Raw genomic sequence first — 20,029 nt, 5'->3', positions numbered from 1 at the left:
AACGTAAGAATCTTGACTGTATATATATTGATAGGGACATAATAATATATTTATATTTTGTATATATTTATTATTTAAAATAAATATTGATAAAAAAATAAATTTAAATGTTGCTGATATATATTGAAATTGATATAAATATCATATTTGCATGAATTGTAAATTCATGTAATTCTTATTTATTAACAAATATAAAAAGAATTATATTTAATTAAATATAAGATTTATTTAAATTAATGCAGTAAATTACTAATATATATATTTTTTACTAATTTAATTAAGTCATCTTAATTATTAAAATTTAGTTGAATCAGTTATAAATTAATTAATAATTTTTTACTTAGATTAATTGCATAAACTTTCAAACTCAAATTTAATACATGTAATTTTTTTATATAATTTATTAGTTTATGAAATAATTTAATAATAGTAAATAAAATGATTGAGAATACTCCGAAAATTTTCCTTTCAAATTTGATGGATTTGGATCTTCTGCTATGTTGAAAACACAGCATCAAGTGCTGTACATTTTTTACACGAGATGATCATGTGTGATCATCTCGTTTAATTTGACAACTTTTTAAATTTATCTTATATGATGTGATGTCCACAAGATGATCACGTGATCATCTTGTGTAAAAATAAACAGCACTAAATGATGTCTTTTCAACACAGTAAAAGATCCAAATCCAAATTTGATGGATCGATGACGTGAGTTTAAAAATTAATGTAAAAACCCTGCTATTTCGAAATTATTAACGCTGTTAAGTATAAGCATAAAAGAAACAAAATATGATGTCATGGTATGCTTTCTGTTTCTTTCCTTTGTTTTTTATTTTTATATATATTTTTTATTATATCAAATAGTAATTTATTCTCTTTTTAATTGTTACAATTATGATATCATTATGTGGATATAATTAATTCAAATTGTAATATGAATGTTGGTTATTTTTTGTAATTATAAATTTTTTATTTAAATATAAATCAAATTAATTATAAAAGTTTACGATACAAACATATACATTGATGCATATTGTGTGTAATTACATCAAGAATTGTAATTATTTCCATGAGTTAATTATTAACGTAGCGCTAGTAACATCTTAGGAAAAATAAAAAAGTAGATATCTTGTGAGACGGTCCCAAAAATTTTTATCTGTGAGACGAGTTAATTTTACTGATATTTAAAATAAAAAATAATATTTTTAGCATAAAAAATAATAGTTTTTAACATATGATTCAAATAATATACATGTATATCATAAAATACAACGAATACGACAATATTATATAAGTTTTTCTCAAAACAAAAATAGACCGTGTAAGTATAATGTGCGTCCGTCCCATTAAAGGTACTGAACGTTTGTATATATATCGGAACGGGGGCTGTTTCTTTGTGATGATGAGTATGTAGGCAGTATGCTGGCGTATAATTAAGAATCTGGAGAGAGAAAGCGAGCAGAGTCAAACGGAGCAGCAGCGCAGCAGTTGGTATCCGTAGAATTCTTTTGGATTTGTAATGATTGCGGATGGAAAGATCAGCAGACTCGTGATGAGAATTTTTCTCCTTTGCAGTTATTCAAAATCTCCTCATAAAATCTATAACCAGTTAAAAGAATTCGCAGGCGATCCTCCACCTCCAATTATACCATTTGTCTCCGTCTTTACTATATACCTTCATTTCTTCTTTCAGAAACTAGCTAGCTAGCTTCAGTAGGTGGGTGGGTTTTACAGCACAAGGAAAAACCCAATTCAAAATATATATTTTGTTCTTGCGTATATAATTTCTTGAAAAATGGTTAGCTATGGAAGGAATGTTCATGGGGTCAGACAGTATGTAAGATCAAAGATGCCGCGGCTCAGATGGACTCCTGATCTTCATCAGTGTTTTGTCCATGCAATTCAAGCGCTTGGAGGCCAAGAAAGTAGCTTCTTTTCTCCATTTTTGTAAATGTTTGTGTAGTAATTTTCTACTCCATCAATCTTACCTTTTTTATGAAAGTAAAGTGTTCGTATTTGGGTTACATATATGTGCTCGCAGAGGCGACCCCAAAATTGGTTCTGCAGTTGATGGATGTCAAAGGGCTCACGATTTCTCACGTCAAAAGTCATCTTCAGGTTCCTTTCTTACTAGTTTTCTTTCAATTAAGTCCGTTGATTTTCAGGGAAAAAAATATTAGAGTTTGCTTTACCTATTTTCTTGATCTCAACCCAACTCCTATTGGCACTGTTTGTAAAATCTGGCCTAATCTTCGCTCTTTCTTGTTCTACAGATGTACAGAAGCATGCGGGTGCCTACTGATTTTAATGGACAAGGTACTCAAAAATCATTTCTATCTTGCGGTAATTAGTTTATACATGTATGCATCGATCTCTCTCTTATCTATATATATACACGTCAATAAATGCGTAACTTTCCCCTTCGATTTTCATTTCTTCCGCACGTAAATCATTGGCTTTTAAACTTCATCACACGCTCTATTCTACCGCTTTCAATTTTTAATGGTAACTTTAAATAATTTCTGTCAAAAGTAAGTGAGCATGGCGTGATAGATTAAAAAGCAGGAGCTGTAGGACAGTAAAATGTTTGATTAAATGAAAGTTAACTGCTGAACTAATTTTTAATAAGCAGGTCATTTGTTTTAAAAAATATTATTTATATTCGTTATCCAATGCGTGCACGTAAATCCAATCTGCCTTTTGGCTTTTTTTGTCCGATGCCTTGGCGTTTGTTGCGTTGAAAATCCTTGCACGCAGATAGGAGCATTCCACAGCTAGGAAAACGTCCTCGCACAGATGTGCTTTACATGTCTCCTATCCCGACGAAAAGGTAAACTAGCCCTTCCTTTCTTGTTTGTTCTCGGATTTCAAGATAATTAACAATCAAAGAACGATTAAATAGAAATTCTACAATAATAATCATATTATAAAATAGAGCTGGAATCGAGAATCTGCAACAATGCAGCCAAGGAATGCGTGAGCCAGTCAGGAATCCGTACAGTAATGATGATTACATGCAGACAATTGCTGAGAAGAGAGGAATATTAATGGAGGAGAAAGAAGAAAGTTGTGTTCTCAAACAGCATATTCAAGAATACACTTCTGACCAGACTGTGCTGGAACCTGACCTTTTCAGGGTACAATACAATATCCTCTCTCTTTCTCTGCATGCATACAGGATATACACTCTATTTTTTTTTTGTTTCCCTCTTGAATATTTCTTTTTCTTTTTGTCCATTTTTCAGGACTCTTTTGTCTCTGAAAAGAAATGACTAACCATTTTAAGTAATGGGGGTTTTTTTTTTTGGGAACTGCTTTTTAAATGATCGTATATAAAAAAAATCATCATAACATAAAAAAAAAGTAAATCAGAAATATTCAATATTGTAAACTTTGATGAATTTTGTTAATTAATAATAATATATTTAAAAAATGTGAAGGAATTATATTGGGGTTGTCAGGACGAAGATGATGAGATCAGGATTTGCAAGTTGGAGGAGACTGCAAATGAAATCGAATTGTCACTGTCTCTGTGCTTGCCTCGTCGCACATGGCAGATGAGTAACGTGTCTTCAACGGGGAGTGAGACGAGCGAAGCTGCAATCTCTTCATTCAATAGCTTCAAAGATTCTAATGTTACTTTCCAACAACTACATCGGCTGAATCTCAACCTTTCTATTGGTTTATGTAATTCTTGACCAATATGTATTTTACATCAAGTTTATTGAAGAAATGCACCAAACTTTTAGTTGGTTTTATGTTTTATTACTGTGCAAGAATGATTTTCATTGTGTATTAATTAGTAAGATTGGGTTACTGACATTGAAAATTTTAAAATATGGTCGGACAAGGTGCAAATGCACATTTTTCACGAGTTGTTTTGTCTAATGTTCAACCTGATTAAATTTAAATCAAATTCCAAATTTTCAACATCTAACAATTCACTTTTTTTGAAAAAGGATCATGTTGTCGACTCTTAAGGACTAATGTGGGTTAAAAAAAATTCAGTCGTTTTATGTGGTCAATGAAATGTGTAGTGTCGTATAAACATTTTTATATTAAAAAAACGACATTGTAAAAAATTTAAAGAAATTGGCCAAGATTTAAATTTGATATTATAGATAATCAAACTCGAAAAAACAGAAATATATTGAACCAAAAATGCACTTTTTACATGCACAAATAATGAAAAATGTCACTGCAGGTTGGTATGAAATCATCAGATACACATTGTTTGGTTTTAATTTTACAATCTACACCGGAATTTATTTTTTGAATTGCTTTTCTCTATATTATATTGTATCGAACAACATGATGAATTAATGGAATAATATATGTAAAAGTACATTTGTGAAAATGAAACAAATATTAAATGATGATATGTTATTTTATTATGGGAATTGAAAATTTTTACCCTTCCTGGAAAGCAATATTGCCAGTAAAGATAATATTTATTCATAAAAAAATAATTTGAGGTTTGACCAGAGTTTCCTTCTCATCCATACATATAATAATCCTCAAGAAAAAAATTTCTGGGGACGAATGGGAACTGAACAAAATTTGACGGGCAAATAACACCGCCACGTGTCACTCAGGCATCACATCTAGATAAGATGCATTGATACAGGCCACAAAAACCAATTCATTCATCAAACACTAGAATGCCACCGCCACCGCAGGCTGGCCAAGAAGGGGCATCGACGCCGCGAGTGCTGACCATTCTATCCTACATGCTCGAGAAGCTCGTGAGCCGGAATGACCAACTCCTGGACAACCACGAAAAGAGTACTGGTGGTTTGTGGTTAGGGAGAAGCTTGAGCTCCTTTCATGGCGTGAGACAGCCTGGAATTAGCCTTGAAAAATATATAGAGAGAATATACAAGTATACGAGCTGTAGCCCTTCTTGTTTCGTGGTTGGGTTCGTGTATATCGATCGGGTTCTGCATAAGTATCCGGACTCACTTCTGGTTTCACTCAATGTTCATAGGCTGCTGCTCACCAGTGTTTTGGTGGCTTCCAAGATCCTGGATGATGTGTGAGTATTTTCAAATTTTCCATGGATTTATCCTTTTTTTTTTTACTCACTCTAATTCTTTTTAATTGAATTCGATCGACTTACTTGGATTATTTTTTGGGTGCTGACTGCTGAGTGAAAATGTATTTTTAATCAAAAATCAATGAACGTGTCACCCCTTGTTTCAATCTTTAGAAACATTTCTTAATGAAAAAATTCGAATCAAATCTAAATCTTTAGATTATTAATTATATATAATAATTTCAGGCACTACAACAATGCATTTTACGCCCGTGTTGGAGGAGTGAGCATCACAGAGCTGAACAGGCTGGAAATAGAGTTGCTTTTCCTGTTAGACTTTGGAGTTACAGTGAGCTCCAGGGTTTTCGAAAGCTACTGCCAGCACTTGGAGAAGGAGGTGGTGCTGTGTAATGGGGGCGGCGCCATTGAAAGTCCCGCAACTACCAACAACTGCGCCGACGACATCACCGAGATTTCTGTCGAAGACATACAGATTTCCTCATCACCGTCTCTGCAGCTAGCTGACTAGTTATATATGTATCTAATTGCGATATCTTCATTATTATATATAATCCTTCGCGGTTATGGACTTGCAACTAATGATCAATCAAGGTTCATGAATGAATTGAAGAATCATTAATTAATTTAATTTTGGACTCGTATATGACACGAATTACGTTAGTATTTGTTTGTCGAGTTCAAAATTTATACATATAAATCAAAAAAATATTTGAATCGGTTTTAAAATATCTCGGTTTGTTTGATTTAGTTCATTTATGTTCTTAGTGAATAAATAATTAATTTCTTGACTCGCACCAACTGAAACGGGTTTTTTATTATTATTAATTTAAAAATTTTAAAAAAATTTGAAAAAAATTATTTTGCAAAAGTAATTCAATCCGCGCCTACAAGGCGCGGACGCTCCACGTGGATGAGCGTCTGCGCTTTGCGTCCGCGTCCGTGTAAGCGCGGACGCTCGTCCACGTAATATTATATTATTATTTATTATAATTTTTAATAATTAATTTAATTCGAATAAAAAATATAATATTTAAGTTTTATTATTATTATTATTTATAATTTTGAATAATTAATTTAATTCGAATAAAAAATATAATATTTAAGTTTATTATTATTATTATTATATAATTTTGAATAATTAATTTAATTCGAATGAAAAATATAAAATATAAATATTTATAATATATGTTAATTATTAAATATTTTGTATTATTTGGTTGGGTGATTGAAAAATTAGAGATATGAGAGGATTGAAGGGAAAACATACCTAAAATCAACATTTTAAAAATATGAGATGATTGAAAAAATATTCATTGTTCCATTTTAAATTATTGTTCTATTTTAAAAATATGAGAGGATTGAAAAAATATTTATTTTTCCTTTTTAAAAATATGAGAGGATTAAAAATATGAGAGATATGATATGATTAAAAAATATTTTTTATTTTTAAATTATTATTCCATTTTAAATTATTATTCCAAGAAAACGTAAATAAAATGAATTGGTCAAAAGGATATTTTAGGAAAACTCATTTCGAATTCTCTCAAAATTATATAGACACATATTTCATTAAAAAAATTAATTCTAAAAAATAATAATATATAAATAAGCAGAAACTAACACATTAAAAAGTTCAGGTTAAATGTTGTATTTATACACAAACATAACATAAAAACGGGGACGTGAGGCACATGTAGTTGGAGAGGAGAATACTTCCGGTCGACGAATATATATATTCATACACAAACAGAGAATCATGCGTGAAGCTTGTAGCCTTCGCTGGCTTGGTTTTGAAAATGGGGACTATATTTACGTGTTCAAAGGGAGTGTTACCCCGAGTGTTTGATATTAAATAATTTAATTTTAAAATTGTATGATGATTTATTACATTATTTGTGGGGCCCTTAACTCCTAATCGTTATTACAACACAATCTGATTAGGGTTAATTAATTACAGCGGAAAAAGAGTTTAAATTTTCTTTACAATGAGCCCGAAATATTTCTTTTATAATTTGAATACTAAAAATAGTATTTTATCTTATATCATAAAACTCGCCCACACATAATCAAAACCAATCATATACAAACAACTCATATCCTCGGGACATGCCCCGGTATATAGATACATATATATACTGGGAACAAAACATAAAACCTCAACCCAAACTGTGACTCCCTACAGAAGTACCCTCTCCGGCCTCCTGATATCCTGGAGTACCTGCCATTGTCCACACACAAAGACAACAACATCCCCCTTTGGGGGTGAGCAAAGTTCCGTATGGAACAACCATCATATATACCACAGATAACTAAACAATGATATATAGTATGCAATGCATGTATGTCGTGGAGGTATCAGGTCAAATGCCTTTCCACTGAGCACATGTCAGAATCAAACGAATCGCTATCAAATCAATGCTCGAGCTGGCACACCGACCTCAATAAGGGATACTCGTATGATAGCGTCGACAAAGCGCCATCAAATCTCAAATCTCAATCAATCATCGGGGCCACTAATGTCTATGCTTTAAGGGTCATGTAATACCAAACATACCATTGTGTTCACAAACCCCAGAATCCAATTGAATCATATCATGGTATCCAAGGATCATAGATCAACGTGCATGTCATGTATCGATGTATGCATCAAACGATGTGTGTTAACAAAACATTTATTTTATACATCGATATTCAAATCACAATGTCATGTATGCCACATAAACTCAACAAATAAGGCATATAGACATGTATTCTCATCACAATCAATCAAACAAATCCAACATATATCATATAATACAGATACCTGTCGTATGTTACCCGGTCGCAACATACCTCAATTCTTCGTTCCAGTTGATGTAGCTTGAAGATATCAGTGTAATAATCTATCTACATTAATAACACATTCATTTCAATCAATAACATGATCCAAAATCAATAATATAAATTCCAAATATCTTTTGAAACTTTGAAAATTTATATCAAATCCAATTCATAACATAATTCAATTTCGACTTCGAATATGAGTTTCTTGTCGGTTATTCTACCACATATAAGAATCTCGACTTCAAATACATGATATTCCAGCACTTTGATATTTAGAGCTGCTGAAACTAGAAGAAATTTACCTCAACAGGAAGCCCTCAACGCGAAGATTCCGAATCTATAATTTATTTCGCGTTTGGACAACGTTTCGAAGTTGATTCGGACGAAAGAAATCGATTTTCCTTTCTTTCCCTCGAAGTTTACTAAAAAGGAATGAATAAGAAATGAATCAAAAGACTCATTCTTATCTCCACCGCACTCGCGCTCGGGCGGTAGAATTCTCGCGCCCGAGCGCGAGATGTTCTGCCCCCGAGTGCACTTGCACCGCGCTCGGGCGGTCGAAAACTATTGCTCGGGTGCGGAGAGTTCTGTCCGAGCACATTCTTATTCTACACTGGCGCTCGGACGGTCATTTTCTACCTCTCGGGCGTCATATGTTCTGTACAAAACGTTGGTTTTGTATTGTATTGGCGTCCGGCTTCTCTACTCGAGCTCTTACAACGTCCATTCATATTCGATACTTATTTTCTCATTTTCCATTGTCATGATATATATCATATACATAATCACATGACAATTTCATAAATTATCGATAATCAACATATGATTTACGATAATACGATATACGGTCCTTACATTATTTTTCATTATAAACTTTTTTATATTATTCAATACTCTGATGAGAAGCTTTTGCCTTTTATGTACTTAGCTAAATTACATGTGTATTAATTCTCATAATTTTACGTGTTAATTAATCTTTTGAAATGCAATATAATTGTAAAATGAAATTACTCGGTGGGAGAAAATTCTTGAATTCGGATTAATAGAAATATAAAATTTATAGTATAATGACAATATAACGATAAAAATTTAACTAGGAGGCTATAAGAGTAAATTTGTTTACCTCATCCCCTCGAAGTGCATAAAGTTGATAGAGTAGTTGATCACATTACTAAATGGTCACACGTTCAATTCTCCTACCAAGATTTTCTCGGTCGAGCTTGTTGCATTGAGCTTACATAGTATCATTTACCCAATTGACATAATTCCCATGTTAATATTAAAAAGGGTTTATTGAATATGAACGAGTCCTGGGTGCGGATTTGCAAGTCAAAAAAATAAATAAATAAATAAATAAATAAAATTAGTTGAACTATTGAACATGTTGAATTTAATGGGTTTGAAAATTGGGCCAAACAACTGGTTTGTTCATAGCATGATATCCCATATTAGGCCCGTTGTGAACAAATTGGAAACGGTTAACGTATAAAGGCAATAAATAGAATCTTTTTTAAAAATCGTTAGTCGCTCCAAATAAAATATATATGTTGCCGAGTATGCAGGAGCCTCTGACTGCCGCGATCGCCTAAATATATGAAACCCTAACCATTTTCAGAGAATTTCTTGGCAAATGGCTGTCGATCTTGTGGCTCAAATTTCAATTCGATATTTATGTTCAATGGGACCATAGGACGCCGCGTTCTCAACTCCATTCGTTTTATCTCTCCAGGATGCTGAGCAGGGTATAGAGCAGCAGAGCTAGACAAAGAAGAAGGCTCTTTTCAGCCCCTACTCCTAACAAATGAAAGTTGCTGGACTTCCTTTTCTCGCTCTAAGAGCAGTAAAGTGGAATTCGAGTGAAAAGCAGTTAGCTCAGGTAGCTTGAACTAGAACTCTTCCTCCCACTAAGAGAAGAGGAAGATCACTAATACTTGTTAGCGCTATGGATATCTTCCTAGCTTATTATTAGATAAAGGAGGCTTACCTTTTGAGTTTCAGTTATATGCTGGCCTTTTTGCCTTAGCATAGGCCTACCATGGCTAATTTCAAGGACTTGGTACACTGGCTCACTTTCGCTTTCCTAAATAGAACTATATTACTGCTTTTCAATCATAGAAGTCAAAGTTCCGATTCTTTCTCTTTCTTGTGGATTTGTGTGAGTATACGAAATACTGACAATAAATTTTATGTGTTATTTTTCTAAAAAGAGCATTTCAACCAAATCGATGGTCGGCCCTGCTCTCCATGTCCACCTTGTGATATTTAGTGTTATGACACCATTTGACTCGTAAAATGAAATGATGAAAAAATGATGTAAAATTTATGAAATAAATACTTGAAAATCTGAATATCATGTGGGGGCGAAAAATCACTAAGAAAAAATCTGACCAAAAAAAATACATATAAAATATCTAAAGCTGAAAAGTTAATCGAGCATTAAACTACAAAATCAATTAATCAAACATCATAATTTATAATAACATATATCCATCACCAAAAATAAGGGTTTATTAAGTTGAGCTTTAAACCACAAATCCATCCACAATATCAAAGGAGAACTGCAGCTTGATATATATCAGAAATATAAATTTAATGTTTATCGCATTCCGGATTTTCATTTTCGATTTTATTTTCCCTAAAACCAAAATGAAAAAAATAACAAAATGGATATCAATCCGAACTATAAATACTATGAAACGCGAATGGCACCAATAAACATAATAATATATAAATAAGCAGAAACTAACACATTAAAAAGTTCAGGTTAAACAGGCAAATGCCCCATGTTAACACATACAAATGACCGAAAAACAAAAGAAATACTCGAAGATTAGCGCTATGAATCAGAAATCAGAAAGTGCGCGGGTCTAAATCATCCCATTCAGGGATGGGCGCTGATAATGGGACGTCAAGAAGCTTTGAGAGTTCTTCGTTGAGAAACCTGAAGTCGTCTCGGGAGTCCTTGTTCTCTGGGCCTGCAAACAAATAAAATTATATAAAGGTGACAGAAACTCGTTCATGAATCAAGTAACACCAAGTCAGGCTACAAATATTTGATGCCATTAGCAGCAATAACCCCAAAGAGTTCATATTTGTTAGCAAACAAGACTCAAATCAATGTTGCTTACCTTGCAGTTGCATTCATCACAATGCAGGATGAAAAATCAATAGTGGCATCGAACTGTTTTAATTTTGTAAAAAATTATGCAAATTGTTGTATATAGTTCTTCATGGAGTCCGGGTTGATAGGAGTTAATAAAATTTTGAGCAACCATAAATCTAATTACACTCAAATGTATTGCGTATTTTCTCTGAAATGCTCATGTAAAAGGAAAACCAAAAAAGAGGAAATTAATTGATTACTCGTCCTTGAACTTCAAAATCCATGAACATGAAAAGAAGGTAGATTCTTATTGGTCTTTAGTCACTTCAAAACGATAACGGCAGTATTTCAGCTAAATGAAAATTTTGGAAATTGCATTGATACTATAGAAAAAATATGCATAGCAAAAGAAAGTGAAAAAAATACATCGAAATGGCAAAAAACAACAGGAGAGTTATCGTCCTTGGAAAAATTTTCAAAGGTGGTTTTGTCATATATTGCAAACTAAAACTTAAATTTCAATCAACACAACTAATTCCCATAACTTGAATTGTACCAAAATCCTTCCTAGATTGCCTATCAACAATTTCCATGCTAATAAATAAAGATTATATATCCGTAAATCATTGTATTACCTTGCAAAAATTCTGATTTCATCACCTCAAAATCCCCAGCACTGCTATTTGGGGTGGCAATCACATTATCGCTTGAAAAAGGTTCAAGAGTCAATGTGACCATCCCTGGTGATTGCATGGCTGGAAGGCCTAAAACCCACTTGTTCGGGTCAGGATTGAAGCCAAAATTGAGAAAATTTTCTTGAACTGGAAGCGCTAGCAATGAATTTGGTAAGATTTGATTGACAGAAGGCACTGTAACTAAAGTGGGTGAAGAAAATAATTCATTTGAGGCATCTGAGACCATCAATGACAAGGCCATACCACCATTGCTCTCTCTCGCAAACGTCAAATAGTTAGCGGAACATGATTTATCAAGCATGTTCGGTAAAGGATCGTTTGGAGATGGTGATACGATGGAATTGGATAGGCATAAAAGATTTGGATCTTGGGGCTGAAATGAAGCTAAATGTGATGAAAATGCTGGTGATGGTGAAGAATTGAGGGGCTGATTCAGTCGAGACATTTCTTGAGGGTAAATTGCCAAACCCGAACGTTGGCATTTCTTCAATCTCATATTCCAGTAATTCTTGACCTCGTTGTCTGTTCTACCTTGAAGCTATATACATGAGAAAGTAAATTATAATGTTGAACCCTTTAGTAAATCCATGATGAAAAAATAAACACAAAAAATAAATATATAATCATCCAAGACAAATTTATAACCTGAGCAGCTATGTGAGCCCATTTGTTACCATGCTCCCCATGAAGCTCAATAATAAGTTTTTCTTCCTCAGCAGAAAATGCACCTTTCTTCAGATTAGGCCTCAAATAATTGGCCCATCTGTTTCTACAGCTCTTCCCCGATTTATCTAGTCCGGATATCTCCTGAATCGAACCCCAATTTCCCTCACCATGCTTTTTTACATACTCCCTTAGGATGTTATCCTCTGATAGAGTCCATGGCGTTTTCTTTAGCCCACGCTCCGGCTCAGCTGTTCCAGATGTAGATCTTGAGCATCCAGATCCATTAAAAGCCATCGACCTCAATACTTCTATTTGTTCTAAAACAGAACAAATTGATAAACAAAAAAACTGGGTTGATTTAGAAAGGGGGAAAGAGAATTCTTGTAGGACAAAAGTTGAGTTGAGAATGGTGGCTGTGGTGGCTGTGAAAGAGCGTAAGAACCCTAATGGGACGTGTATAATTTATAGGCAAAAACCTAGTGTTTCTCCCCCGACTTGAATGCTAGTCTATACAACGTGTCCATATGAACTGTAAAGCAACCATACAACCGATAACGGGTAAGTCCATAAACACTTTTTGTCTATTGCATTACAGCGGAAAATTTTTTAACACGATTTCCTCCCTTCCTAGATTTTGGCAATCTTTGACACCATCATATCATACTCAATGTATTCACCCAATAAAAATCAAGTAATTTGTTACCAACAATTTACTAGTTGGATGGGAGGTGGTATACTGGTATTCTCTCAACCTCATTTCCAAGCACCTCAATTTAATTTCGTCCAGTGAACTATCAACCATGCTATTTAATCGTTAAAATAAAATTAGTATTGTATGAGATTAATTACTCAAATCAGCATAATTAACATAAAATAAAAGCAAACAGTTAATTACAACATGACAAAAGATTTATCTTCAATGGAAAAACTAACCAGCCCTCAAACCTTCTTGCTAACTCAACCTATAGTTCATATTTATATTATCTCTAGCCGGCATCATTTTATCCCAATGGAAAAACTGTCTCCTACATCTAATGCTTTAAGAAAAGCACTAAATCCCAAAGTCTGACCAAAAGTGACCCACACATGGAGTTTATGTTATGAACCATATTTTGACAATTATATCCTCATATAAATCGATACATTAAAAAATGAGGACTTATTACATTATTAATCTTCCCAAAACCCATAGGTTTTCTTCAGAATTTGAAAGCTCCGTTGGCAAAAATGACATGTTTCTGCTAAGGCAACATGGCAAGGATAAGATGCACAAAAACAATCTTTGAGCCCCAAAATATTTACATATCTAATCAAATTTTATTATGCTGACACCTTTTAAAACGAAAAATTCGTTGAAGGGGGTCACAATGTTTTAGGGGATAAAGCTAACAAAAAGAATTCTCGAATCAAAAATTTAAATCAAGTGAAAATTAAAATGTTGATAGGTATGGATTATTGAATTATGAAATGAAATAAAAAAGATCATATGCTAAAAAATAAATCATTATCGGTTATACAAATTACTTCAAAAACCTTAGTCAATCATTCACAACACAACTTAATTGTGATCATGGTTTAAGAGATGATATGTGGAAAAATCGCTTAGTTTGGAGAACTAATATCCGTGTAGTCGGTTCCCGCCACTAGCGGGAATGTGCTATGATGATGATGATTAAATATACAAATAGAAAAAAAAATAGTTTGGGCGGTAAAGTTATTATAGTAATAAAAAGTTACTACACATAACACGAAGGATAATAAAGATATTTTGTCTTTTAGAAACAAGAAAGAGAAACAACTCATAAACTAATACATGGATTGTTTAAGCCCATGCTCCCAAATAGAACTATCTACTTGTTTACTGACTCTGCAGAAACAAATAAACAGAATCAATCTGCTTTTAAAGCTCCCATACAGTATCCATATATATAACACAAGAAAAAGTCTTTACAAACAAAGCCCGTTTCATTTTATGGAACTAATAAGCCCTAGCTTCACCCAACAGGTTCTCAAAATAATACCCACTGAGATAGAAAATATGTCTGGCTACTTCTCGTTCACAAAAAACACACTTTTCCATGTAAAATCCAGGAAAAAAATTCACTCAATTTTCCAATTCCGAAGTCCAACTTCAGTTCACTACCACAAGTATAATTATTTTTCTTTTGTCAAAATATAATATGCTAAATTTCACATAAACAGTATCAGTAAAACGATCCGTGTTCTCTTTTTATGCATAGAATAGACATTTCACAAAAAAACATGTATTTTTTTCTGAAAGCATATTCATCAAGAATAATTCAAGACCGAGAGAAAACCGTGGAAAGAGGACAGAACTCAGAAGTACTAGACAACAGATATATAAGCAGTTATAATTGTTTGATGGCAATTTAATTTATTCTTTGAAGTAAAAAATGGGTGTAATTCATAACATTTGATTACTAATAAAAAGGAAGAGAGGCGGGGTTACTTCATTGTTGAGTGACCTGCCTCCACATTCCCTCCTTGGTTGTGCCGCTCCGCTGCTTAAACACCAATAGACCAAAGTTCAGGTTTCTTATTTCAAATGACATTCTAATGTCTTATTACATTTATTGAGCTGATTAACCATCTGTCATCGACACACGTGAAAAAACAAGGATTAAATGTCACATCTCAAAAATCAAATTCGTGATTTGCGCAAAAAGTCACAGCACTTCCTTTGTTTCTTTATGGAGTAAGGCTGACAAATTAAAACAAGTTAATCTTTATATAGAAATATGGTAAGGATCTGGATAAAAATAAAATGTCAAGAGTGAGAATGCAGCAAGGCAATTAATGCTTCACGACCAAACAAGAGTGATTCCAAAATATTACTTAATTGATCTAGAACACAATGTAAAGCGAAAACGTCAATAACATAAAACTCAGTGTTCTAAAAATCCCCGCCTAGGACCGCCTAGGCGCTGGGCGGTCCAAAACCGCCCCGATTTTAGGCTAGGCGAAACTTCTAGGCGCCACCATATTAATCGGCCGCCTGGCGTGAAAGCCGCCTAGGCGATTTTACAATTAAAAATCCGCCTAGGCAGTTTACACTTAAAAAAAACAAATTATGATAATATTGATGAGAAAAGTCGTCATCGGCTTGATAGTCCACTACATTTGGCCGCCTACCTCTTGAACCATTATTATTTCTTCAATGATCGGAGCATTGGAAGTGAAGAAGTGGTCACAAATGGGTTTTTCACTTGTGTTGAATCATTTTTTCCCGATGACATTGATAGCCAAATTGAGGTAGTAAATGTGGAGTTGTTGAAGTATATCAACAGAGATGGTGGATTTGGAAGAGCATTGGCCATGGCGGGATGCACAAAAAATGATGAGAAATATGATCCGGGTAAGAACAATTTTTTAAAAAAATATTATTGTTTTTTTGTTTGATAATTTTTATTGTTTCATTTGTTTATTTAGTTGGATGGTGGCATCTTTATGGAAATGGTGTACCTAAATTGTAAAAAATGGCAAAAAGAATTCTTTCTTTGACTACAAGTTCTTCCGGTTGTGAGAGAAATTGGAGTACTTTTGAGGGAGTAAGTACTTAATTGATTATTCTATACTTATTATTATATATTTTTATATATGTATTCAATATTAATATTTTTTTAATGTAGATCCATACTAAGAAAAGAAATAGACTAGATACCGGAAGGTTGAACAATTTATTTTATGTTCAATTCAACGCCAAGATCATCAACAAGAAGAGAAGGCAAGAAGAAAAAGGAGTTGGTGTTCTACTTGCTAGTTAAGCAACTATGGCACAAGGATGGATTGTTGATGGTGGAGATGAAGATGTTGAGACAAATGTTGAAGATGTAAGGGAACTTCACGAAGAAGAATTTGTATCGGATGAAGAGTAGGAAGAAGCCATGGATTTTGAGTTTGAATCCGATACAGAAGAAGTATTGGAAAAATATGGAAATGAACTAGAAGAGTTAGATGTTTGGGTTTAATATCAAAAATCAATATATTATGTTGGAAAAAATGTTGAACAAATTTAATTTTCATTGTACAACGGTTGTAGTAAAGTAGTAAACTGATGTGGATGATTAATATATAAAAATTTATTAATATATATTTATTATTACAATTTTAAATTTTATAATAATATATATTTCATATACAAACATAATACTCATGAACCACTTAATGAATTTAAGCTTTAAAAAAAACCGCCTAGGCAACCGCCTAGGCCCCGCCTAGTCGCCTAGGCGGTAGGTAACCGTCCGCCTACCGCCTATCGCTTTTTAGAATACTGATAAAACTAATTCATTATGGCATTATAATCACTAATAATTATCTTCGTTGGAGATTGTCTTCCTAGTAATTTTCAAAAATGGTATTGCCATGGCTTGCAGAGCAATATCTAAATTTCATGGACACTACCAACTTCAACATCTTGAATTACACTAAGTTCAATCGTATATTTGAATATCAAGCATGTTTTGTGAAGGATCTTTTGGTAATATACATTTTAACATAATGAAGATTAGGAGAAATACAAAGAATTTGGATCGGGTTGAAATGAAGTTAAACGAGATAAAATTAAGGCCATGGTGAAGAACTGAGTGGCTAATGTTCGCAGGATGTCTCTTTAAGGTAAATTGTCAAACCAATATTGTTGATGTCTTTTAAATTCGGTGTTTCCATGAAGCTGAACAATAAATCTTTCTTTCTCAGTACATAATGCATCTTTTTTTATTAGGCTTCAGAAGCTTCACCTTTCTAAGTCTACACTGCCCAGAGTTCCCATAATTTGAACCCATATTCCCTCCATGATGCTCTTTTACAAACTCCACCAGGATCTCATCTTCAGATATAGTCCATGACCCCTTTGTTAGCCAATTCTTGACTATTACAGTCATAATATAATTCCTTGAATTTCCAGTTCAATTGAATCCATCAACCCAAGTACTTTTATCTGTCATGAATGAACGCTAGGCAATTACTCCAATCATGGATTAGGAACCTTCAAAACTCCAGATAATCAAATAATATTATTCATCCATTCATGTATAACCCCTAGAATAGACAATAAAAACGGAAACATAAAATAATTAATTAAATGGCGAAAAAATTGAACACATCAATTTCAACTCTCCAAACTATTAATTTTTTATTCCTCCAAACTATGATTAATTTATTACGCCAAATTATACCATCAATGAATCTCTGATCACACCTATATTTATATATGCTAAAACTTCCATTTGTTTGCATGTTCGATAACATATTTAATGTCATGATAAGAGTCGTGATATCAATTAAAATATAATACAGGACCAAAATTCTTGCAGTCATTTAGTGATTGGGTGCGGTTGATAAAATTACTTTATTTGTCATGAAAAATATTTGTCCAAATTCTCAACGATAAATAGCTGATTCCATCTCCTGTTACACGCGTAACATTATTTGATTATAATCCAAATTCCAATAAAAAAAGAATCCTCTTAACTCACATAATGAATTTAACATGAGAAAATAAGTGCAAGCCAAACAAGTCGGAAACCATCAAATAATCAATCTAACAATAACAATTCTGACACGCCAGCAAAACTCAAACATGTTACACCCCAAACCTTTAGGAGTAACAAGCTCGGGAGCACAAGATTACAGTAACCAAAAGTACATCATTGGATAATCTTCCCATGGTCTGAATAACTTATCAAAATTGCACATCGTGCTTGACTAATCAAATATATTGTATGCAAGCAAATCTCAACTTGAATACCCTAATGAAAAACACTAATATTTCCTAACAAATGAATAATGCTCATTCTTTACATAGATTTGACTTATTAGGCCCAAGTCATGTATCAGAGCATAAAACAAAAATATCAAAACAGAACAGCAGATAAAAAAAGGCGCAATTAATTTCATATGACTGATCTAAGCCCGGACTAACACAACACATTAGAACGGGATCAAGATTCAGGCATTAGAATCCGTCCAACGGTCATGAAACATCACCAAACTATAACCTAATTCTCTGAAAATGCTTAATATATTTCTTCTTACGAGACGGTACCTCAACTTTCAGCAGAGATCCACATGGGGGCTCAGGCTCCATGCCTGAGGTTTGTCTTGTAATCCTATTTTAGAAAAATTACACATAAAATTTCATTCCGTGCATACAGCACCGCCGGCCACCTGGAGAGAGAAGTCCAGTAACGTCGGGTGGTACCAGACTCCACATCCCTGGTACCGGCGGCGCTGCCGCCGCTGCCGCCGCACACTTTCCCAAAAGGACACCCAATCGGAGCAGAGGCAGCTCTACACAGTTTGTTTGCCTCCCCCTCGGCGACAACCCAACAAAAACAATAAAGGTATAATTCGCATGTAAATATTTTTAATGTAATTAACTTTTTAAAAATCTTTAAATTATTTATCATAATTAACAAACAATTTTGTTATTTTTAAAATTTATTAAAAATGCGTTTTAAAATATTTTTATTAGATAAAATAAGGTTATTTTTGTTCATCTACTAAAATTATCAAATTAATTATTTTTAAAGAGTTTGCGCATTATTGTATAATTATATAAATACATTATATTTTGTTCGTGAAATTCTTGATTATTTAATACTCTCGAAAAAATTCTTGATTTAATTATAATATAATATCTTATAAATTAAATTAAATATCACTTGAGATCAGTAATACTATTTTTTAAAACTTAAAAAATATGAAATTTAAAGTGATACAGCTTGATATTATGAAAAACATAAACATATAAGTAATAAGTATGCTAAAATAGTGATAGAGTAGATGTGTATAATAAACATTGTTTTAAAAATAGACCTCAGCGGCCATCAGACATTGGCAAAAACTTGTGTGAGACGATCTCACATGTCATATTTTGTTAGACGGATCTCTTATTTGAATCATCGATGAAAAAATATTATTTTTATACTGAGGGTATTACTTTTTTTATCGTGAATATCGATAGGGTTGACATGTCTCATAGATAAAGATTTGTGAGACCGTCTCACAAAAGACCTACTCTCAGACGTTAGGCGGCGACAGACCACCTAGAAAAAGGGTTAGTCGGCGAGGTGTGCAGTCTTAGGTGGTTAGAGCTTTTATTTTTATATTTTTTTGGTTTTTTTAAAAGTTTTTTTTGTCTTTTAATTTAAATTTTAAATCCAATAAAAAACGAAAAGTAATTTTTTTATAAGAACTAAACCAAAGTCTAACAAGAAATTGATTTGTTGACTTACCCTAACACATCAAAATTCATTTAATGTTATTAAATATCATAAAAATTAATTTAAAAATATTGCCTAGATGATAGATAACCATCTATCGTTTTTTAGAATACTGATAATATATAAAGATTGACAATATATTATTTGATAGATGTTTACAAATTTATAAATCTTAAATGCTCTGACAAAATCAAAATCAATAATAATTTTCAAATGATATAATTGTAAAATTTTATTGATATCAAATTTATTGTATGTTCCCACATGGATGAAAAGGGATGTCTCACATCTAATATCATCAGGGTGGGCCAAAATAAATATTGATTATAAAATTTTAATATATATAACGGAATATGTTTTCAAGAAACATATAAAAAAACTCAATTCATGTAACAAAATATTTCTTTAGTTCAAAGAAATATCCATCAGATGAAATTTG

The 20,029-nt window shown here is 32.7% G+C and overlaps 3 protein-coding genes and 1 long non-coding RNA gene across 24 annotated transcripts; 3 read left to right on the top strand and 1 right to left on the bottom strand.

Annotated features, from left to right (window-relative positions):
- Positions 1-1,393: 1,393 nt before the first annotated feature.
- LOC142520436 (myb family transcription factor MOF1-like) lies at positions 1,394-3,874 on the top strand. 2 transcript variants are annotated; one of them, XM_075623418.1, is made up of 6 exons: positions 1,394-1,928; positions 2,045-2,121; positions 2,277-2,319; positions 2,761-2,833; positions 2,939-3,140; positions 3,465-3,874. In XM_075623418.1, exons 1-6 carry the CDS (start codon positions 1,799-1,801, stop codon positions 3,699-3,701), a joined length of 762 nt encoding a protein of 253 aa, XP_075479533.1. In that variant the 5' UTR covers positions 1,394-1,798; the 3' UTR covers positions 3,702-3,874. The 2 variants fall into 2 exon arrangements, with proteins under 2 accessions (XP_075479533.1, XP_075479528.1); XM_075623413.1 differs by having other exon boundaries at positions 3,444-3,874.
- Positions 3,875-4,636: 762 nt separating this feature from the next.
- Positions 4,637-5,680, top strand: LOC142555196 (cyclin-U1-1-like). The gene is made up of 2 exons (XM_075665940.1): positions 4,637-5,038; positions 5,285-5,680. Exons 1-2 carry the CDS (start codon positions 4,665-4,667, stop codon positions 5,565-5,567), a joined length of 657 nt encoding a protein of 218 aa, XP_075522055.1. The 5' UTR covers positions 4,637-4,664; the 3' UTR covers positions 5,568-5,680.
- A 4,893-nt stretch (positions 5,681-10,573) lies between these two features.
- Positions 10,574-18,705, bottom strand: LOC142555105 (uncharacterized). Of its 20 annotated transcripts, none has more exons than XM_075665779.1 (6): positions 18,411-18,705; positions 17,104-17,303; positions 14,817-14,871; positions 12,326-12,694; positions 11,621-12,218; positions 10,574-10,857 (listed from the first exon to the last, which is right to left on the bottom strand). In XM_075665779.1, the coding sequence occupies exons 2-6, from the start codon at positions 17,157-17,159 to the stop codon at positions 10,733-10,735; spliced, it is 1,203 nt and encodes a 400-aa protein (XP_075521894.1). In that variant the 5' UTR covers positions 17,160-17,303; positions 18,411-18,705; the 3' UTR covers positions 10,574-10,732. The 20 variants fall into 20 exon arrangements, with proteins under 20 accessions (XP_075521894.1, XP_075521908.1, XP_075521900.1 ...); XM_075665793.1 differs by having other exon boundaries at positions 14,817-14,868; XM_075665785.1 differs by lacking the exon at positions 18,411-18,705 and having other exon boundaries at positions 17,104-17,323.
- On the top strand, positions 15,419-17,104 carry LOC142555201 (uncharacterized). The gene is made up of 3 exons (XR_012822353.1): positions 15,419-15,722; positions 15,797-15,915; positions 15,997-17,104. It is a non-coding gene; the product is annotated as an uncharacterized LOC142555201 (long non-coding RNA).
- Positions 18,706-20,029: the final 1,324 nt, after the last annotated feature.

The sequence above is a fragment of the Primulina tabacum genome, chromosome 1, assembly GCF_025594145.1.
Source record: "Primulina tabacum isolate GXHZ01 chromosome 1, ASM2559414v2, whole genome shotgun sequence".
Classification (NCBI taxonomy): Eukaryota; Viridiplantae; Streptophyta; class Magnoliopsida; order Lamiales; family Gesneriaceae; genus Primulina; species Primulina tabacum.
This window is presented reverse-complemented; position numbering and strand designations above follow the sequence as displayed.